Source organism: Ursus americanus, chromosome 18 (genome assembly GCF_024610735.1).
Source record: "Ursus americanus isolate L20-20 chromosome 18, mUrsAme1.1.p, whole genome shotgun sequence".
Taxonomy (NCBI): domain Eukaryota; kingdom Metazoa; phylum Chordata; class Mammalia; order Carnivora; family Ursidae; genus Ursus; species Ursus americanus.
The window spans coordinates 23,132,045-23,150,048 of NC_142144.1; the positions used below are offsets into that span (position 1 = coordinate 23,132,045).

An 18,004-nucleotide genomic window follows, 5' to 3' on the forward strand; every position below is an offset into this window, starting at 1 on the left:
GAGCCCAGCCAGGCTTAGTGGGTGCAGGGGCCGGTCGGAGCAGGTCTTGGCACTGCCTGAGAACCATCTTGCAGGCTCCAGGAGGTCGTGTTAGGTCAGCAAAGACTCCCTCTGCTTTGCCTGAGACAGAACTGGCCACGGTGGGGGCGCCAGGGGGAGTGAACCTGACATAGCTCAGAACCACCCTTGTCAAAAGCGTGAATGACTTCAGAGTCTCCTTCCCCAACAAAGTCTACCTTTGCGTTTCAAAGGTAATTTATTCAACAGTCAAAAAATATTTTTTGAGGTGGGTGGGGGGATGGGTGAAATAAAGGGGGTTGAGAATATATGCATCTTGATGAGCACTGAGAAATGTATAACATTGTTGAATCATTGCATTGTCTGCCCGAAACTATTATAACACTATGTTAATTATAATTGAGTAAAAAAATATTTATTGAGCATCAGTTATGTACTGGGCCCTGTTTTAAGCACCGTAGACAAAGCAGTGAACACCTAAATGACAAATGGTGGTAAGTGTTAAGAAAAATAAAGCAGAGTAAGGGGAGGGACAGACTGAGTAAGGGGGAGATGCTGTTTTAGACTGTAGGAGAGGGTGGGTTCCCTGATAGCAGACGGTTGAGCATCCATCCGTGGCTAAGCCTTTCTACCTAAAGACACTTCTTCAGATACTCCCGGGGGGATGACTTGTGACCGCTAAGGCTAAGACACTCAAAATCGGTGCTTAGAAATTGGGTCCACCTGAGAACGTCTGTGTGATGCTGAGTCCCAAGATGATGCCGTGGTGTCAGGACTTCTGTGGATCCTCTTGGCTGCAGGCCTCCTGGGTGGACACCAGATGCCCCCCTGGACCTCAGGACTTCCTGTCCGCCGACAGCCCATCCCCTTACCTCCCTGACTGTTGCCGCGAACACTCTGGCTGCCACCTTGGGATAGTGGTCCAGATTCCTTCTCCGTTTTGCAGTTGGAGACTCATCCCCGCCCGCCAGGACCCTGGACAGGGGCAGACTGGCTTTCCTCTTTCTGCCGCTGCCCCCCCCCCCCCCCCCGCCCCAGTTCTGTCTTCCAGGTTGGGCCACCTGGTGCCCTGCCTTCTGACTCACAGCTGTCTCAGCCTCTCTTTTCCCCTGGGCAACCTGGGAATTCAAGTTGCGCATCTTTCTAAATACCTTGGACACTGTTTCCTCGCATTGAAACTTCACTTGGGCAAACCTCGCACACATTCACTTGGGTCTTATCACCACCCAGTTGCTCCAAGAGCTGGAATTCTATCATTCCCATTCCATGATAACTTCCCTTGATTCCGTCTTTCCAGTCCCTCGTCTGGCCTGGGGCCTTAATAATTGCCTCCTGCCTCATTCTCCCCTCTTGCGACCTGGCAGAGCCTCAGCCATCTCTCCTGTGTGCTCACTTGCCTTTTGATGCTCCTGCCCCCGGGACTGTCCCCTGGCCTCCCCTCCACATGCAGGCCCATCTGTTTCCTCTGCTGCTTCTCCCAGGCTGGCAGGCGTTGCTGGAGAGTCACGGGCTGTGCCTTTTGGCACCAGCACAGGTCACAGATCACAGATGCAGCAAAGTCCAAGCCCCTGAGCTACTCTTGGAGCCTTGTTAGCCCCTCTTGGACTCGGTTCCCCTTCGGAATCCTGACTACAGCCCTGCAGTCCAGTCCCTGCAAACGACTCTGTTCTTGCACTTGGCCTTACCTCCTGCCAAGAAGATGGAGGTCATTTAGCTAAAACCCTTTGAGTTTTCTTACCCTGCACCACAAAGTTTCTTTTTCTTTCTCTCTGTCCTTTTCACCGTTTGGTGTTCAGGAAACGGGTGTATTTCGCTAGCATTTACCCCCTAGACCTGCCTCACAGTTCCATTTCTAGTTGCTTCCGGGGTGCTGGATTGAGAGTGCTCCTCTCTGTCTCCAGTATCATCCAGCTGTCCCATCCTCTGACGCTCGTCAGCCTTCCACTGCCCGGAAGCTCTCCCTTCCCTGTTCTGCCTTCCGTGTGGCTTCATGCATGTGGTATTTTGGGCTTCAGAACGTCTACAGCCCTGGACTGTGAGTCTGACCTGGACCTTGTTCCTAGCTCTGCCCCTAACTTACTTGGGGGCTTTCGACGAGCTGCCTTTTCTCCCTTGTCCTCAGTTTTCTCATCTGTAAAATGGGGTTCTCGGACCTGTTCCTAAGAGCTCTTCCAGTTCTCATGTTCTGAAGGGGGAGGCGGGTGCGTCTGCCCCACATGGCTTCTCATGGCCGCAGGGAGAAGATATCTGTCGTTTCTGCCATTAGAGCCACGTGCCTGTGGCCCTGGTGGCATGTCCTCATCCCCAGGTGACCCCTCTCCAGCCACTCAGATTCCCAGAAAGCCAAGGATGTGACTCCCAGTACGAAAGGCCTGGCCGCGCACCTCCGCTCCCTGGGCTGCCAGGCACTCCTGTCCGCTGGTGCCCTGGCACAGGCGCTGCAGGATCCAGACATCTTCCCAGCTTCCGGCTCTGAGTGCAACGTGCTGTTCTTCCCCCATAGAGCAGGTGCAGGGCCCTCATCTACCGGACTTTGAGGATCCAAGGGTGTGCAGCAGCTGCTCCCAGAACCCTTCTCATTAGTCTGATTTCCAGGCTGGGCTCCTGACAGGCTGGGTTCTGGCGACCCTGCACTTATCTATATGCCTGTGTGTCTGGGTTCCCCTCCTAGCATGCCCTTTCTCACCCCGTTTAAACTTCTGGCTGTCCTTCAAGACTGTCTCAGATGACAACTCTTCCTTCCGCAGCATGTCCTGAACTTTCCGGGCTTCTCCTGCTCTCTGGAAACCTTTGTGCTGCTCTGTCTCCTGTGGCAGTTTGCTTATCTGGCTTCGGGTTCGTTATCTGTGTATATAAACAGACCTTTCTGATGAGATCCTCAGACTTAGGACTGCTTCTTCTTGGTGCCTCTTATTGACAAGGTATACCACCTAAAACCTCAAGTCTTCAGCCCTAGAAGCGACCTTAGAAGCCATTTGTCAGATGTTTCTGTCTTCTTGATGGTGAGACGAAAGCCTTTAGACTTTGGCAGGGCCCTCAGCGAGTAGCACAGCTCAGACTCAAACACAGGCTTTATGACCTCATGGGTAAGTGCTATACTTCAATCCTCTTTTCCTAACCCTAAAGTAGAGGCAGTAACATCTGTATCACAGGGAGATTGAGGGGCTCAGAGAGTTAATGGAGGAGAAAGGGTTTTGTAATCTCACATGGGTGTGGGTCTTCTCTTTCCAGCTGGGCAAGCTGAGGGGGAACCAGAAGACATCACAGCTCCCAGAGGGGATGCACGTAGGCGAGCTGGAACCTGCAAGGCTGCCTTGGCTGTGGGAGAAACGTTAGCGATTTAGGTGATCCCTTTGGGACTATTCCCTGAGTCGTTGATTTTCCGGGCGCCTGGTACAAATGAAGCAATTGATGGCAGGTGTAATAGATGGGGGCCAGGAAGGGAACGGTCTGCTTGGCCTTTGGCTCATTGCCTTGTGAGGCTCCTACAAGAAATGACATCCCCACCCTGCCTCTGCATGTAAATCAGAGGGCTGGCAGTGGCAGGGCTCTTGGCACAGCTCTCTGCATACCCAGCTTATGTCCCCAGCTCCCTGCAAAGAGCCAAGCCTGGTTACCATAGTGCGCTGCCCAGCCCTGAAGCAAGGTCAAAGTCTATTGGCATTGCCTATTTTTAGCAGTTGAGGCTGGGGCCTCCTGTTTCCCTTTTCCAAATCCAGGCAGGCAGGAGCCCATTCTGTAGATCTCACCTTTGCCTAGCTCAAAGCAGGGGCATTGGTTCTATTTTTATATAGGAAAGCTTTCTTCGGAGAGAGGAGGCTCTGGCCTACACCCACCTAGCTTTCTTACAGACTGATCAGATAGCTGCTGTTTCCTGAGCTCCCACTCTGATGAGCTCTGAGCCAGGCATCAGCCTAAACACTCTATATAATTCTTATTTAATCTTCATCATCTGGAAAACCAGCCATAGAGCAGACCCATTTTACAGATGATGAAACTTGTAAAGGTCAAAGTGAAGCACAGAGGCAGGATGCAGAGCCTGGTTTCATTGCAAAGGCCAGCCCTTTCCACTGGGCTCTACTGGTTCCATGACACACGGTAGCATCTCAGCCACACGTCCACGTGTGCATGCGCCCACACAAACAACATGTTTAAGCAGTAGCCATTCAGCAAACTTTGCCTGGGAGCTTCCTCACGGTCAGTCTCTGTGGTGCCGAAGTAAGCAGGACACTGTTCTGGCCTGCCGCATTCTGGTGGGGGAAACGACTGTCCCAGTGGAATACGGAGGGGGGGGTTCTGTCTTCACTCGGGGAGGAGTGAGTGAGGCGTCAGAGGGAAGAGGAGTGGCAGGGATTGGGGGCAGGGGTGATAACAGCCCCACCAAGCAGGAGCCTCCTTCCGGGTCCTGGGGTCAGATGTTCTGCAGGGCAGGTGTGGCCGTTTAAGTCCCTTCCAGAGCCCCTCCCAACAGGAAAAGGGAGCATTTTATGGTGCCATGCTTTGCAGCAAGGGATCCAGAAAAGGTGATTTGGGCCTTTGTCTCTAGACTTGTGGAATGTTTTTCCTCTGGTCTTTGTAGCCTAGAATCGGGTGGATGGGTAATAAGAGGCCCAGGGCTGCGAGGTGAGGTTAACACGGATTCGGTGGCTTCCAAGAGGGTCAGTGGGTGCTGAAGGGCGTTTGTGGCCTCGCTCTGATGATGGCTTGGAATGCCATCACACATGCCCCTTGTGTGGACACTGCTGAGCCTTCCTACCATCTCACGTGCACCTGGAGGGAGGTGCTGTTGGGGTGCTATTACTGTGAGAAACGGACCATCCTTCCATTTCAAAGGTTCATCATAGTTTCCATGGCCATTGAGTTATTCTTCAGACAGCGTGTCAGGGCAAGCTCAGTGCACAGATGAGGAAACAGTCTCAGGGGGCCTGCCGATGGCCACATGCCAGGAGGGCAGCAGAGCTGGGACTCGAACTCTGCTCTCCCGCCTCCTTCTACTTTAGTACAAAGGAGTGTGAAACAGCTCAAAAATGCCACAGGCCTCCCAGCAGCCTGTCTCTGAAGGCTGGCAGAGCGAGGGTTTTCCTGCCCATGTGCAAATATTGATGCTGGATGGAAAGCTGTTGATAAAGGGGTCTCTGCAGTTGATTTAGATGAATCCCCAAGGAAATCTCGAGTACCTGGTATAAGTGAGGTTATGGGGCTTCATCGTGGATGAGAAGGAGACATCCCTTCTCTCGAAGGGACTCCGAGCTAGTGTCTGGTGTGGAGACCCAGGCCCCTGGCTGCTGACACAGCCTCATTTCTGACCCTGCCCCCACCTCTCTAGCGCTGGGATTCCGGGGCATCCGAGCCCTCTGCATGGCCGCCTTCATCTGCTCTGAGGCCTGAGCGAGTGATAGGTGGGACACAGTCCAACGTGGGTGTCTGCCAACACCACCAAGCAATTAATTCTGATGCCGTCTACCTGCAGATAGCCTCAGATCCCACAGGTGAAGGGTTCGGTCCTACAAGACTGTTCCCCACCCCGTACCTACCCCCACTCCACACTTCAGATGCCAGTCACGAGTCCAGATTGTCACCTGTATAGGTAGGAGGTCCCCACGACCCCCTCCAAGCTCAATTAATTTTCTAGAACAGATCATAGAACTCGGAAACATTTGACTCACTAGATTACCAGTCCGATATAAAAAGAGGTAACTCAGGAGCAGCCTGACAGAAGAGCTAGAGAGAGCAAGGTGTAGGGCGGAGTGGGCAGTGCAGAGCTTCCCCGCCTTCTCTGGATGCCCCACTCTCTCCCAGTCTCTGTGTGTTCCCCAGCCCCAAAACTCCCCCGATCCTACCTTTAAATTTTTATGGAGGCTTTGTTAAAAGGGCATGATTGATTACATCATTGGCATTGGTGATTGATTCAACCTCCAGGCCCCCACCCCCTCCCCAGAGGTCAGAGATAAGCTTCAACCCTCTAGTCACAGGTTAGTTCCCCTGGCAACCAGCCCCCATCCTTAGGTGCTTTCTGGAAGTCACCTCATTAACATAAACTCAGGTGTGTTTGAAGGGGATTTGTTATGACTGTCAGGACACCTTTATTGCTCATACTGTGTAGAAAATTCCAAGGATTTTAAGAGCTCTGTGCCAGAAACTAAGACCAAATATATATTTCTTATTATAAATCATATAACACACAGTAAGCTCCAAAAGTGTCCTTTCCCTCCTTTCTCTTTTCATCCCTTGGATATGATTATCTCTTCACATTTCTTCCAGCTCTAATTTAAATGCAAACTAGACACTTTTTGTAAGCTAAGAAACTCGACAGGTCCTAGACAGCCAGTGATGGGTTCCAGCACTCACCCTTGATGGTGAAGGCTTAGGGCTTGTTCAGGCGGGTTCTAGACCCTTTTCAACTCCTGAGCTTCCCTTGGCCATTGGAGTTCAAATGCTTCTGTATAGATTTTAGACAACTCAGTTCTACAACCAGCCTTATGCATGTCATGGTTCCAGAATGGATATTTTGTCAGAACACATGGGTTTTGCCAAATCGTCTCCCATCTTGATTTATGGAAAGGGTTTTGCCAGATTGGCTTGGATGCGAAATTCAGATCAGAAACCACCTTTCTAACACCTGTTTGAGTTAAATGTTATGCCATTTGAACTTAGATATGCCCTCGTCTATCTCCAGTGACTGGTTTAGTGGTCTTTTAAGAGGGCTGGAACCATTGCCTTGGCCTTTGCAGACAGGCAGTGTGGCTATATTTAGCTGGGATGCAGGTGAACATCTAAGACAGGTCCAGCTGCTGCTGAACGTAGCCCTTGGAGCCTCGTGTAAGATACGATTTACTAAAGGCCACGTTGGGCCATAGTGCCCGGGAATTCATCATGAGGTGGTCTTGTGGAATAAAACACTGGTAATCAGAGTCTGGTCAGCTCCTGCAGCTAAGAAGAAGGTCAGGTCATTTTGAACTGGTTAGTTACAAGATAGATTTTATCATCTCTTGTTTCAGGATTATGGCTGGATTTGTTATCCCCTCTGATGCAGGCAAGCAAACCTGATCTGAACCCTCCCGATAGGGCCAAGGAGCTTTTAAAATGAAACTGTTTCTGATGACTTCCCAGCTTAGTGAGCCCCAGACTTCTCACAGGCCTCCATCCTGGCATGTCCTGCTTTGGGCAGGGCGCTGTGGCCGGGCAGGAAGGATGGAGGCCAGCCCGCATGGGTAAGGGAGCTCCTTACACAGCATGGCCAGAAGGAAAAGTAGGCTGCTGTCCAGTAGGAGCATTAGCCATGACCTGACAGTTAACACCAACCATAGACATCTGGACAGTAAACCTTGAAATTGCTTGAGATTTTACCAAGCCCAGACAACGATTTTCAGAAGGGGTCGTGGATGTGTCAAGATCCCCAAGATCAGTAGGATATATTTCAGGGTAAGAGGAGGATGTGGGAAGACTTAAGCACTAAATATTTAATGGGCACACTGGGAGCCTTTAAAAAACACTAATGCTCTGAGATTCTGTTTAATGGATCTTGGGTGGGACCTGGGTAATCGTGACTGCAATGCGCAACCAGGGTTGAAAACCGCCACCACAGGAACAGCACAGGTTGGACTTGGATCAGGATCGTAGTGTGACGGCAGAGGGAGGGGAACAGTGGGCTTCATGTGTTCTATTCCAGATAGGAGGGGACTTGAAGGAAGGAAATGGGACAAGCCCCTTTAAGCTAGGAGCCTCTGGGGCTAATTAGAAGGCTGGTTCCCGGGAGAACTTTCTTTGCATGGTAATAGTAAATTCATTTCAAAGTGAGGGAAAGGAGTTTAGTCATAGCCATTAGTGTGAGACTTTGGCAGGAAAGTAAATATACCTTTATCAGGTCAGTATCTGTCCTCCTCCCAGGGGCTAAGGTCCGAGGCTTTCTGCTTGGTTGAGGCAGCAGCGATACGGCATTCTGATGGGGCAAACAACGGGATGAAAAATGCGAGTGACAAGCTGGCCCACCGGCATGCAGATCCTATTCTCATTAAAAGTAAACAATTGTGCAGAAAAGTAAAAAAGAGAAAAGCTAAATGGCATCCACAGCCCCACATCCAAAAATAACGTCTATAAATCCTTCTAGACATATTTTGATAGAAAGTAATAATTTTATATAAACAGGATCCTGGTTGGTTTGTTTGTTTGTTTTCTTTTCATCAAGTGTTGAGCTGGGGGTCTCTTGCCACATTGATAAAGAGGCCCGCAACAGTTTTAAAGACTGAATAGTATTTCATCATATGGACGAGCCATTTTTTAAATCTTTCTTTGTTGCTAGACATTTAGGTCACTCCCAATTCATAGCTATTAACAGTGAGAGAAAGCACCCCGCACTTGGGCCTTCGAGACCCGCAGCCTGCTGTGCTGATCTTCCTTCATTACCCGGTTGCTGAGCCGGAGGGTGGAGATGACAAAGCCCACGTTCTCCCGTCGCACTGCTCACAGCTTATTGTGTTATAAGTCACCTGTTATTTGCTTTTGTGTTTCCTTATTCCCCTCCTCCCACACAGTCATAATGGGCTCTTTGGTGAGGGGTAGAGTACACTGCAGTAATACAGTCCCACCCTTCCTCGTGATTAGAATGTGCAAAGTTGAGACTGCTTCTGAAAGTATATTGGCAGCCAGCAGAAGGGCCTCTGAGTCTGAGCAGCCAGTGAGAAACCCAGTCTGGCTGTGTTGTTCCAGACGTTACCCTCACGGGGACGTTTCAGTGTGTATCCAGTTGACCTAAAGTGGTGGCAAAAGTTCCTCTTTGCCTCCTTTTTAAAAAAAATTATATCTCGCATGTATTTATTTCTCAAGTCTCTAATAAGGGCCTGCTGGGTGCCATGCTCCGTGCCTGGCATGAGACTCGGGAATGATGAAAGCACACCGTCCCTGCCCTCCAGGGCTTGGGATCGCTTGGAGGGGCTCACAGCAGAGCAGTCCTAAATGCTGTTTTCCGTGGAAGTTAAGCTGCTGAGAGGCTCATCAGGACTGTGGTATCAACCACTTGGACATTACAGAGGAATTTTCATATGAGGGAAATGGTTTTGTGATTTCCTGGGGTGGATAGGACCCAAGTGTTCTTTCTGATGAAAATGACAGGAAATTGAAATGTCCTCGTTGACCAGAGCAAAATTATCTCCGGCAAATCCCTACCTGTCTTTCTAGCTTTCTTGGGGTCCTTTTCCTGGCAAAAGAACAATGGGGTCATGAGTTTGGGTTTTATCATTTGAGCATTTAGAGCGACAGAGCTCCAGGACCCGTGCGCGGTCAGAGGTTCGCTGCAGCGTGGCTGCCAGTCTTTACCAGGCTGATGGCGAATCGGGAGAAGATTGAGTGTAACTTGAGAAATTTAGAAGGAAAAGCTGACGTTGCACCACTGACCAGAAGGGCCTCTACAGACCAGTTAGTTAAAAGGTTTTAAGTTCTTTTAGGCACATCTTTGAAAAGGTAACTCTCCCAAGAAAAAATGTACTTAACAGTACCTAAGCATAGATTTTTTTTTTTAAAGATTTTATTTATTTATTTGACAGAGAGACAGCCAGCGAGAGAGGGAACCCAAGCAGGGGGAGTGGGAGAGGAAGAAGCAGGCTTCCAGCGGAGGAGCCTGATGTGGGGCTCGATCCCACAACGCAGGGATCACGCCCTGAGCCGAAGGCAGACGCTTAACCGCTGTGCCACCCAGGCGCCCCAGATTTTTTTTTTTAGTACCATCCCACACAGTTTGCTGATCCCCAGCCTGAGAACCCTGATCTGGTCCGATCCCCGGTTTTATGGGTAGAATGACTAAAGTTTATAGAGGAGGGTAAATGTGGGCTGTATCATCTAGCTGATGAATGAATGATTCCTAAAGAAATTTTTCTTTCTTTCAGCACTGGCTGGATCATTCCAAACCCATAAAAAAGCAGATGAAAAGTAAGTAAGCGAAATTTAGCCTCCTCACTTATTTCTTTTATCAGAGTGTAAAACCCCTCGGCCAGTGTTTTGAGGTATTATGTTTTCATCAGGACTCAGGAGCGTTTTTTAAATAGATTCCGTGTTAAGTGGATGGTTTTTCATTTCTTAAGGCTGGCCAAATGTTAGAGTTTAAAATTTGGCTAAGAGTTTTTGGTAGATATGAAAACACAGACCATGCTGTCATCTGAAATCAGGCACCCTTGCCAAAGAGAACTGGTTAATTTGCTCTTCGGAAGCATGAATTTACGCCTGTTGCATTCGTTTGCTAATGAGTTATGAAAGTAGACTGAGAGGGTATGGGAACGCTGGGGCTGTGACAGTCCGGTCCAGCTCACTGGTTTTATAGGTACGGTAAGCCCATTTCTTCAGTGTTGTGTGTGCGTGGGTCACTTGAAGACATGCAATGCTTTACAGCGTCCTCACGGTATTTTTAGATTACAGAGCCCTGGCTGTTTACACGTCACTTTCCTTTAGCCCACTTCGTATTTTGTAAAAAGTTAGTGTCTGTTTGGAATATCTTGGCAATTGGGTGAAAGTAAAATGTCAGCTCTTAGTAATTCATCTAGATGGTTAGGGTTTTATTCCAGAATGAGTTCTTAGCTACACCGTCCTTGTTAACACGAAAGCACATCTTAGTTTTCCAGGCTTAAGGATTGAAAAGAACTCCCTAGCTTTCTATGCCCCATCGCGCCCTCCCCAGTGTGACGGTGAATGTATGACTCAACTTAACGTGTTTTTCCTTTTGTCCATTCTCTGATCTTCAAAACTGGGGGAAAACATCTTCAACTTTCCATCTTCATATGTTTAGTTGGACCTGCTTATGCTTTGCACTTTCGAGTTAAATATTATTCTTCAGAACCGAACAACCTTCGTGAAGAGTTTACAAGGTAGGACAAAATGCAGAACAAGATTCCCCTCTTCCCCGCCTTGCACTTACCTTATAACTTATGGGCCCCCTGAGTTGTAGGGCTGCCTCCTCTTCTATCTGCTGACTTGATATTCTGAGCAAGAGTCATTAGTACTTTGCCTGTGCTTGTCTCTGTATTCTCTTGCAAATCTATCCTTTGCTTAATTTGACCTTTTTCTCAGTGAATCAGAATTAAAAGATTTATTTTCTTGTTGCATTTCTATTTTGTTGGGCTGTGGGTAAATTGGTGAGTTGTTCTATGGCACTTTATTTTTGTCGAGGTACAAAAAGGGAAGGCAGGTATCGGAACAGTATTTCTTAGTCCCAAATTGCCATCTAATTTTTTTTAAGGGGCTGCACAGTATTCCCTTGATTGCTATGATATCAAAGTTCTTGGAATCCCTTCATGTTATCTTTCAGCCCCACTGGATTTCTTTGAAAGTGTGCCTGCCTATGCCTGTCTCTTAGACTTCAGAAACAGTGTTGAAGCAAAAGAGACTTTAAAAACATTTTAAGTATGGAATTTCCCTCCAGCGGCCCTTCTGACAGTGAGATTCTCTGCCCAGCCTTCCACTGCTTTAGATGTCCCCAGAACCTCCTTGTCATTTGCGTGATGGACAGTAGCGGTGACCTGTCAGCTCATGGTGGTGGCCATTAGCCTGGAGATGACCACCTAAGGAACACTTTAAAGTCTGCTTATTATCATACTCCACCCTGGAGAGGCCTACTGGCCTTTCATAACTAGGTTTTCCTGCAGAAATTGGAAGTTCTGGCCATGTCAGCCCTATGTTCTCTTTGATGTGAGTACTCAGCTCAGTGGTGGCTAAGCAGCTGTCAGAAGCAAGAACATTCTGGAATGTACTAGAACCTTCAGCTCCCCTATTCTTTGATTTCTGGGTCACCCACATTCTCCTAGATCCATTCCAACAGAGAGTGACCATCTGCATTGTTTTCAAAGTTCAAACAAATTATTCTAGAGTTCCTCTTCAGAGTCCTTTATGAAACATGCTGCTTCTAGCCATCATCAAAGCCAGTGATTCTTAACCAGGGTTGTGTGAATCAGAAGCACTTAGGAAGCTTTTGAACAAATCAGATTCCTGGGGACCACTCTTGCATGTAAGGCTGATTCCGTAGGTATGGGGCGGAGCGTGGGTAGCTTTGGCTTTTACAAAGCACTATAAGTGGTTCTGATGCCCACATCTTCCTGGTTAAAAAAAACAACACTTAGTTAAGCCAAGACACTTAATTTTTTTACTTAGGTGAACTCCACTTGTGTTATTTGCTGCTTTCCTTTCCCCATTTCTCATTACCCCATAACCCCCTCCAGCTCAGTTCCGGGATTTTTGGGTGTGTGTGTGTGTGTGTGCTTGTGCTTGTGCACGTTTGTTTTTTAAAAGAGGGAGTCTGCAGTTAACCTGCATCAGGAAAAAAGCCTCAAGCAGTTGCTAACTACAGTCAGCTGTAAACTTTCTGATACAAGCAGCTGCACCCTTCCCGGAATCGGCTGGTGGGACTGGCTGTGGGCCAAGTGCAGTGGCTCCGCCCCGTCTGTTTGATTGGCCACGTCGCATGCCTGTGTGTGAGCTCTCTTCTCAGGCACCTGCGGTGCTGCCGAGGCCATCACTGGACTGTGCGGTGTTCCATGTTCCATCCTCCAAGTATCTTGCGAATTCCAACCTTGCACTCACCTGCCTAGCTAGGTTCTGGGATGCCTTCTTGCAGACTCAGGAGGAGATGCTTCCACCAAAAGTTCTCATTTGATTTGGACTCCTTTTTACAATGCGGAATTCGGGGCTGTGCATGGGGCGGGATCTGTGATGGGCAGTTGGGGATTGGAAGTGGCTGGGAAAGAGGCCCCTCTGTTGACTTTTGTGTATGTTTATCAGGTACCTGTTTGTTTTACAACTCAGGCATGACATTCTTTCAGGAAAGTAAGTATGTTTTTGTTCTCCCTCTTACCCCAGGATAGATCATAGTATATTTCTAAATCACTGTTGTTGTTGTTGTTGTTTTAACTCTTCTACCCTTGTTCCCTTTTCAAAATTCAAAAAAAGTACACCAGGCATTGTAAAGTGAGTCTAATACTTGTATCACTGTCATCATCATCTTATTTTAAATGATTACTATATGGCTTGAAGCATTTCCAAGAGCATTTAATATCTTAAGTGATGTGCATTTGGGAATAATTCTCTCCCTGATCACATCACTGCCCCATTCATAATGGCTGTTGTCGTATTTGCAAGCAAGATACGTTATTAGTATGTATACACGTACAAGCCTTTGGATAGTCAGAAGTCTCATTCATCACCATCTGCATTTAAGCAACGAAAACAGGTTAGGTTCTGATTCTGATAGGAGGTTTAGACATCTCATCTCATTTCCTTTTCCCCTCTCGAAAATGGTTTTTCAATACCGGCCCCCGGGCGACAATGATTGCTAAGCACAAGAAGCATTGGCACTGACGTGGTTGGTCTCGCCTGCAGTACTTACTTTAAAAATGGGAAATTTCCGCCGTCCTAGCCTTTACAGTTGTGTCACTTTTCCGCATATATATTGACCATTTTCTGTGCCACGGAAAACAAAGACTATACTGAATGTAAAAAGCAACCCCTGATGCTGAAAAGAGCACATCTTGATTCTGAATATAATCAGAAGGAAATTTGAAAAGTGATTTCCGAATTTGCAGACTCTGCATCGAACGTATGCTCTAAAAACCTTAGTGCAATACCCACCATCGCACACGTAGATTGTACAGTGTATACATTTGCCTTATTCAGCCATGCGATACAGATCTTTGGTGTGTGTATTACGAGTGTGTGTGTATCTCTCTCTCTCTGCATACTGTGCTCCTCATACTAAAGGCCTCTTAACTCTAGTAATTGTCTTCAGTTTGGAAAAATATTAATGGCGACATCTCGCATTTGTACAGTACTTCGCAGTTTCCGTGCACTTCGGCCTGATTTACTGTACTTCAGAGCAGGATGGTGTTCTGGTCCCAACACTGCCTCCTACCAGCTGGATGACCTTGAGCAAGACCCTTGAACACTCAGTTCCTCATCTCTAAAGTGGGGGCGGGGGGAGACCTGGCAGCACCCGTCTTCGGGGTTTATAAACGCCGTGCATTGACCACATCCGGTCGTACACGCGAAAGGCTTTTGAAAACTGTGAAGTTCTGTACCAATGCATGTCATTATTATTTTTCTAACTCAATTTGTAGTTTGAAGTGTGAATGAGATCAGCGATTTGGGGTGTAGTAATACACGTCTGTGGCTCTGCCTCCCTTATACTTATTAGAACGCTTGAGTGTATCCAGCTGTCTTGGCAGTGTTAGGTATTGTGTCTGTCTGTTTATTTTTAACATTATGACCTGGTTTCAAGAAAGATATAAGGCAGCTTGAAAAGGTGCATGTACTATATCAAGTAAGTTTCAAAAATCACAAGGCAAAGGGAAGGCTTTTCATTCTACTTCCCAAACTTCCCCCATTCTGGCCAAATTCAGTACAGTTGCCCACAGGGTGGATAGAAACCATACCTAGGTTGGGTGGTTTTGCTAGACGGTGAGACTGACTTTGGGAAATAGGTAGTGGAAGTTAGCTTGTTTGCAGTCTTTCATGTGGACAGCAAAAGTAGAAGCCGCTGGGAAAAATCATTATCTAAATATCACTACCTTTTGAAAAATGACTTTAATGATATTTTGTATGGTTTATGAGTATTAAAGTTCATATACAGAATTAATTTCCTCTGTTTTTTTTTTTTTCAAGATTGAAATGCCCCTATGAAACGGCTGTGGAATTAGCTGCTCTCTGTCTACAAGGTACATTCTTCTTTAGTGGTAATTAGCATTTTAATGTTATGCTCTCCTTTCAGCAATTGATTATCCCGTGTGCCGGGCTCAGTTCTCTACTTTGGAGGTATAAATGAATACAGTACGGCCTCCATCTCCAAGTAGCTTGTGGTCCTGTGAGGATACGGCAAAACCACACACAGGGTATAACGTAGTTCCCGCAGAAAGGCCTGCAGGGAGCTTGGAAGGCGAAGGCCCTTTGGGAGAGATAAGTAGATGAAAATGAGCAAAGGAATCAAGACACAAAAGAGAAAAGTGCAGAGAGGCACCAGCAGTCGAGTGGTGTTGGAGGGTGGAAATTCAAGAACCTGGAGAAGTGGACAACCTTGAACCCTGTTTAAAGAGCATGACCTTCATGCTGTCAGCAGGCCTCTGAAGGCTCTTAAGAGGGAGGCAGGCCTGGTCAGGTGTGCATTTAGAAAGGCCACACTGACTGTGATGGGGAGGAGGGACTGGAGCAAGACCAAGGCTGGGGGTGCAGTAAGAAGGTGTTGCTGTAGTAAAAGGAAACTGACTAGGGCAGGGGGGTACACACGCGCGTACACACACACATCAAAAAAACAACATTGGTGGTACAAGAGAAGGATCTGGTCATTAGATCAGTGTTGAGAGGGGAGTCAGGGAAGAGTCACAGAGGGCACCTGATGGTGGGTGATGGGAGCGTGAATGGTTAGAGGAGCTGGCTCCAGTGGAGATCATTTGTGGAGGGCCTCTTGGCTGAGAGGTGCCAGTGAGACCCCCAGTAGCTTCTTGAGTGTGCACATCCGGCTCTGTCAGAGAGGTCAGGCCGAAGCATTGACTGGGAGTCATCTACTTAGAGGCGGGACTTAGATGGTAGGTTTGCCTGCACGATTGTCAACGTTCACTGTTCCATATTAGGCACTGGTCGATTTTAGTTTCAAATGCACAGGAAACACTTGCTAAAGTCTCCAGGATTAATTAAGAGGTTCCTAACATGTAACCGCACATAGGAATTTTATCAGTACATCAGTATGTTGTGGTTTTGTTCACCAGTGTGTTTATCGGCTTCTATGGGATAATGAATTATGATGTATTCACTCATAATTACTATTTAATTTTGAATACCATCATAAGATTTGGCTTCCAGCTTTTGTATTTGCCAATTCTTAAAAGTTGATCTAAGTCTTCAAATTATAAAACCAGTACAAATTTATTATAGACTATTAGGACAGCAGCACAATAGACAAGTAGAAGGAAGGAAGGAACCCATCATCCTGCCATGCACAGTCAAGAGTTTCTGTGAGTTGGGTGCAGTTTTTAAAATGTAATTCCGATCAGTCATATACAGTTTTTTGTATGATTTTCTACTTGGTATTTTTAGTGCACATATTTTGTCATAACGATGGTTTTTAATGACTGCAAGATACTCCCCTTACCTGACACTTCTATTCCTTAGTCACTTTTTAATTCTTGTTCTCTAATGGGGGCTCGCATGTAGTAGGTGCCCAGGAAGTATAGAATGAATCGAATGAAGTTGGAGAGGCTCTTCAAAGACTTTGGTTGAAGGGGGGAGCCTGCTCGTGAGGTCTGAAAGCACAGGTTGTAGAAGGGACAGTGTTGTCCTCTGTAAATGTCTGTGCCAAACACAATGCTAAGGGCTTCACGTCCACATTTTCCTGATATAACAGTCCTTATGGTGAATGCTATAAGACTCTATAATGGCTTGGGGGACATGGAAATCTGCTCTCCATCTTGGCCAGGTCCTCATTCTACCAGCTGGCCAAGTGGCATCTACTCTAGAGTTTCTGCGTCTCCAGGAGGTTCTGCCGTCAGAGTCGGTAGCCCGGCCATAGTCAGAGTGTAGTTAACAGGATGAAGTCACATCCCTGTCAGACCCGGGGCCATCAGTCCACTGGTCCTGAGCCAGGAGAGCTCGAGGCACACGCATTCTCATCTTCCCCTCCCCCGCATCCTCCCTCACTTCCTGCTGTGGGGGTGAAGGCATCAGCACACTCACAAAGTCCAGCTCTGGTAGGACCGCTTGCTGCGCCCCAGAGCCGAGGCAGACGTGAATGAGATCAGCTGTCTGTGTGCCTTTCTTGGGGAAATGACCCATTTGAGTTGGAACCACAACCTGGTGTAATTTAAGATGCAGCCATTGTATCCGCTACAAATGAAGAAGGCTGAAGGCTTAGACACACAAGGCGGGAAGGTCTTGTTACATTGTCCCTCTGGGGCCTCTTTTCCCTACATCCCATTGGGAAGTGCGACAGCCTGCCTTCCAGTTCCACCCCAGGGGAACCAGCTTGCGTCAGGCCATCAGGATCACTGGAGCGTGTCTGGCTTTGAATAAAATGGAGGGTGTGTTTCTTCCCTTGCTTGAGCCCCGAAGACATAGTTTTGCTGTGGTTGTCCTTGAATGAACGGTTCTCCTCCAGAGTTCTGACGCAGTGGCCCTGAGTGAAGGCTGTGCTCTTTTGGGGACTAAGTTTATGATAGATTTGAAAGTTAATGGGATGCCTGGGTGGCTCAGTCAGTTAAGCATCTGCCTTTGGCTCAGGTCATGATCCTGGGGTCCTGGGATCGAGCCCCGCATCAGGCTCCTTGCTCAGCGGGGAGCCTGCTTCTCCCTCTCCCTCTGCCTCTGCCGCTCCCCCTGCTTGTGCTCTTTCTCTCTGTCTGTCAAATAAATAAATAACACCTTAAAAAAAAAAAAAAGAAAGAAAGTGAGGAAGTAAGTTAATCCAGACACAAAGAGTGGGAGGAGAACGGGACCATCATTTGCTGTGAGTCCCATGACCTTCTTTCATCCTCACAGTAGCTCCCGTTTTACTGGCGGGGCATCAGAGACGGAGAGCGGTTAAGTGGGTTGCCCAGGTCGCAGGGATAGTATATGGTAGAGGGCGGATTCCGGCTCTGCTGCGTCTGAGCTCTTTCCGCCACCCTCCGCCCCCTCCATAGCCAGAACCCTGGCTACAGAATTCACAGACAGTGGAGTGTCGTTTTGCCACTTGGAAGATTCCTGGAAGGCAAGTGTGCTGTCTCAGCATACGTGTAGCAGGCATAGCTCAGGCCGTGTCTAGTCCTGTAACGGTGAGGAGGGACACTGGCCCCCGTGCCTGGTCTTAGGAAAAACCTTGTCGTTGTCTGGTTTCTCCCTGCTGTGCTTGATGATGTTAGTGGTGTCGCCGAGACATCACTTAAACCCAGAGCTCTGTTGCCCCACTTCGGCGCATGGGTGCAGGGGAAGTGTGGTTCACAGGAAGGAGATCTCTTCCCAGACTGCCCCTCTAGCCTCGCCAGCCCCCCAG

The 18,004-nt window shown here is 47.9% G+C and overlaps 1 protein-coding gene across 4 annotated transcripts in view; it reads left to right on the plus strand.

The window, feature by feature from the left end:
- The window catches only part of EPB41L4B (erythrocyte membrane protein band 4.1 like 4B), a 124,920-nt gene that overhangs the window by 36,987 nt on the left and 69,929 nt on the right, over positions 1–18,004 (plus strand). For all 4 annotated transcript variants that reach the window (XM_087869491.1, XM_045780221.2, XM_045780220.2 and 1 more), the window contains exons 3-6: positions 9,897–9,939; positions 10,790–10,868; positions 12,775–12,819; positions 14,650–14,702. In XM_087869491.1, coding sequence (XP_087725617.1) covers positions 9,897–9,939; positions 10,790–10,868; positions 12,775–12,819; positions 14,650–14,702 — 220 coding nt within the window. The remainder of the gene's footprint in view (positions 1–9,896; positions 9,940–10,789; positions 10,869–12,774; positions 12,820–14,649; positions 14,703–18,004) is intronic.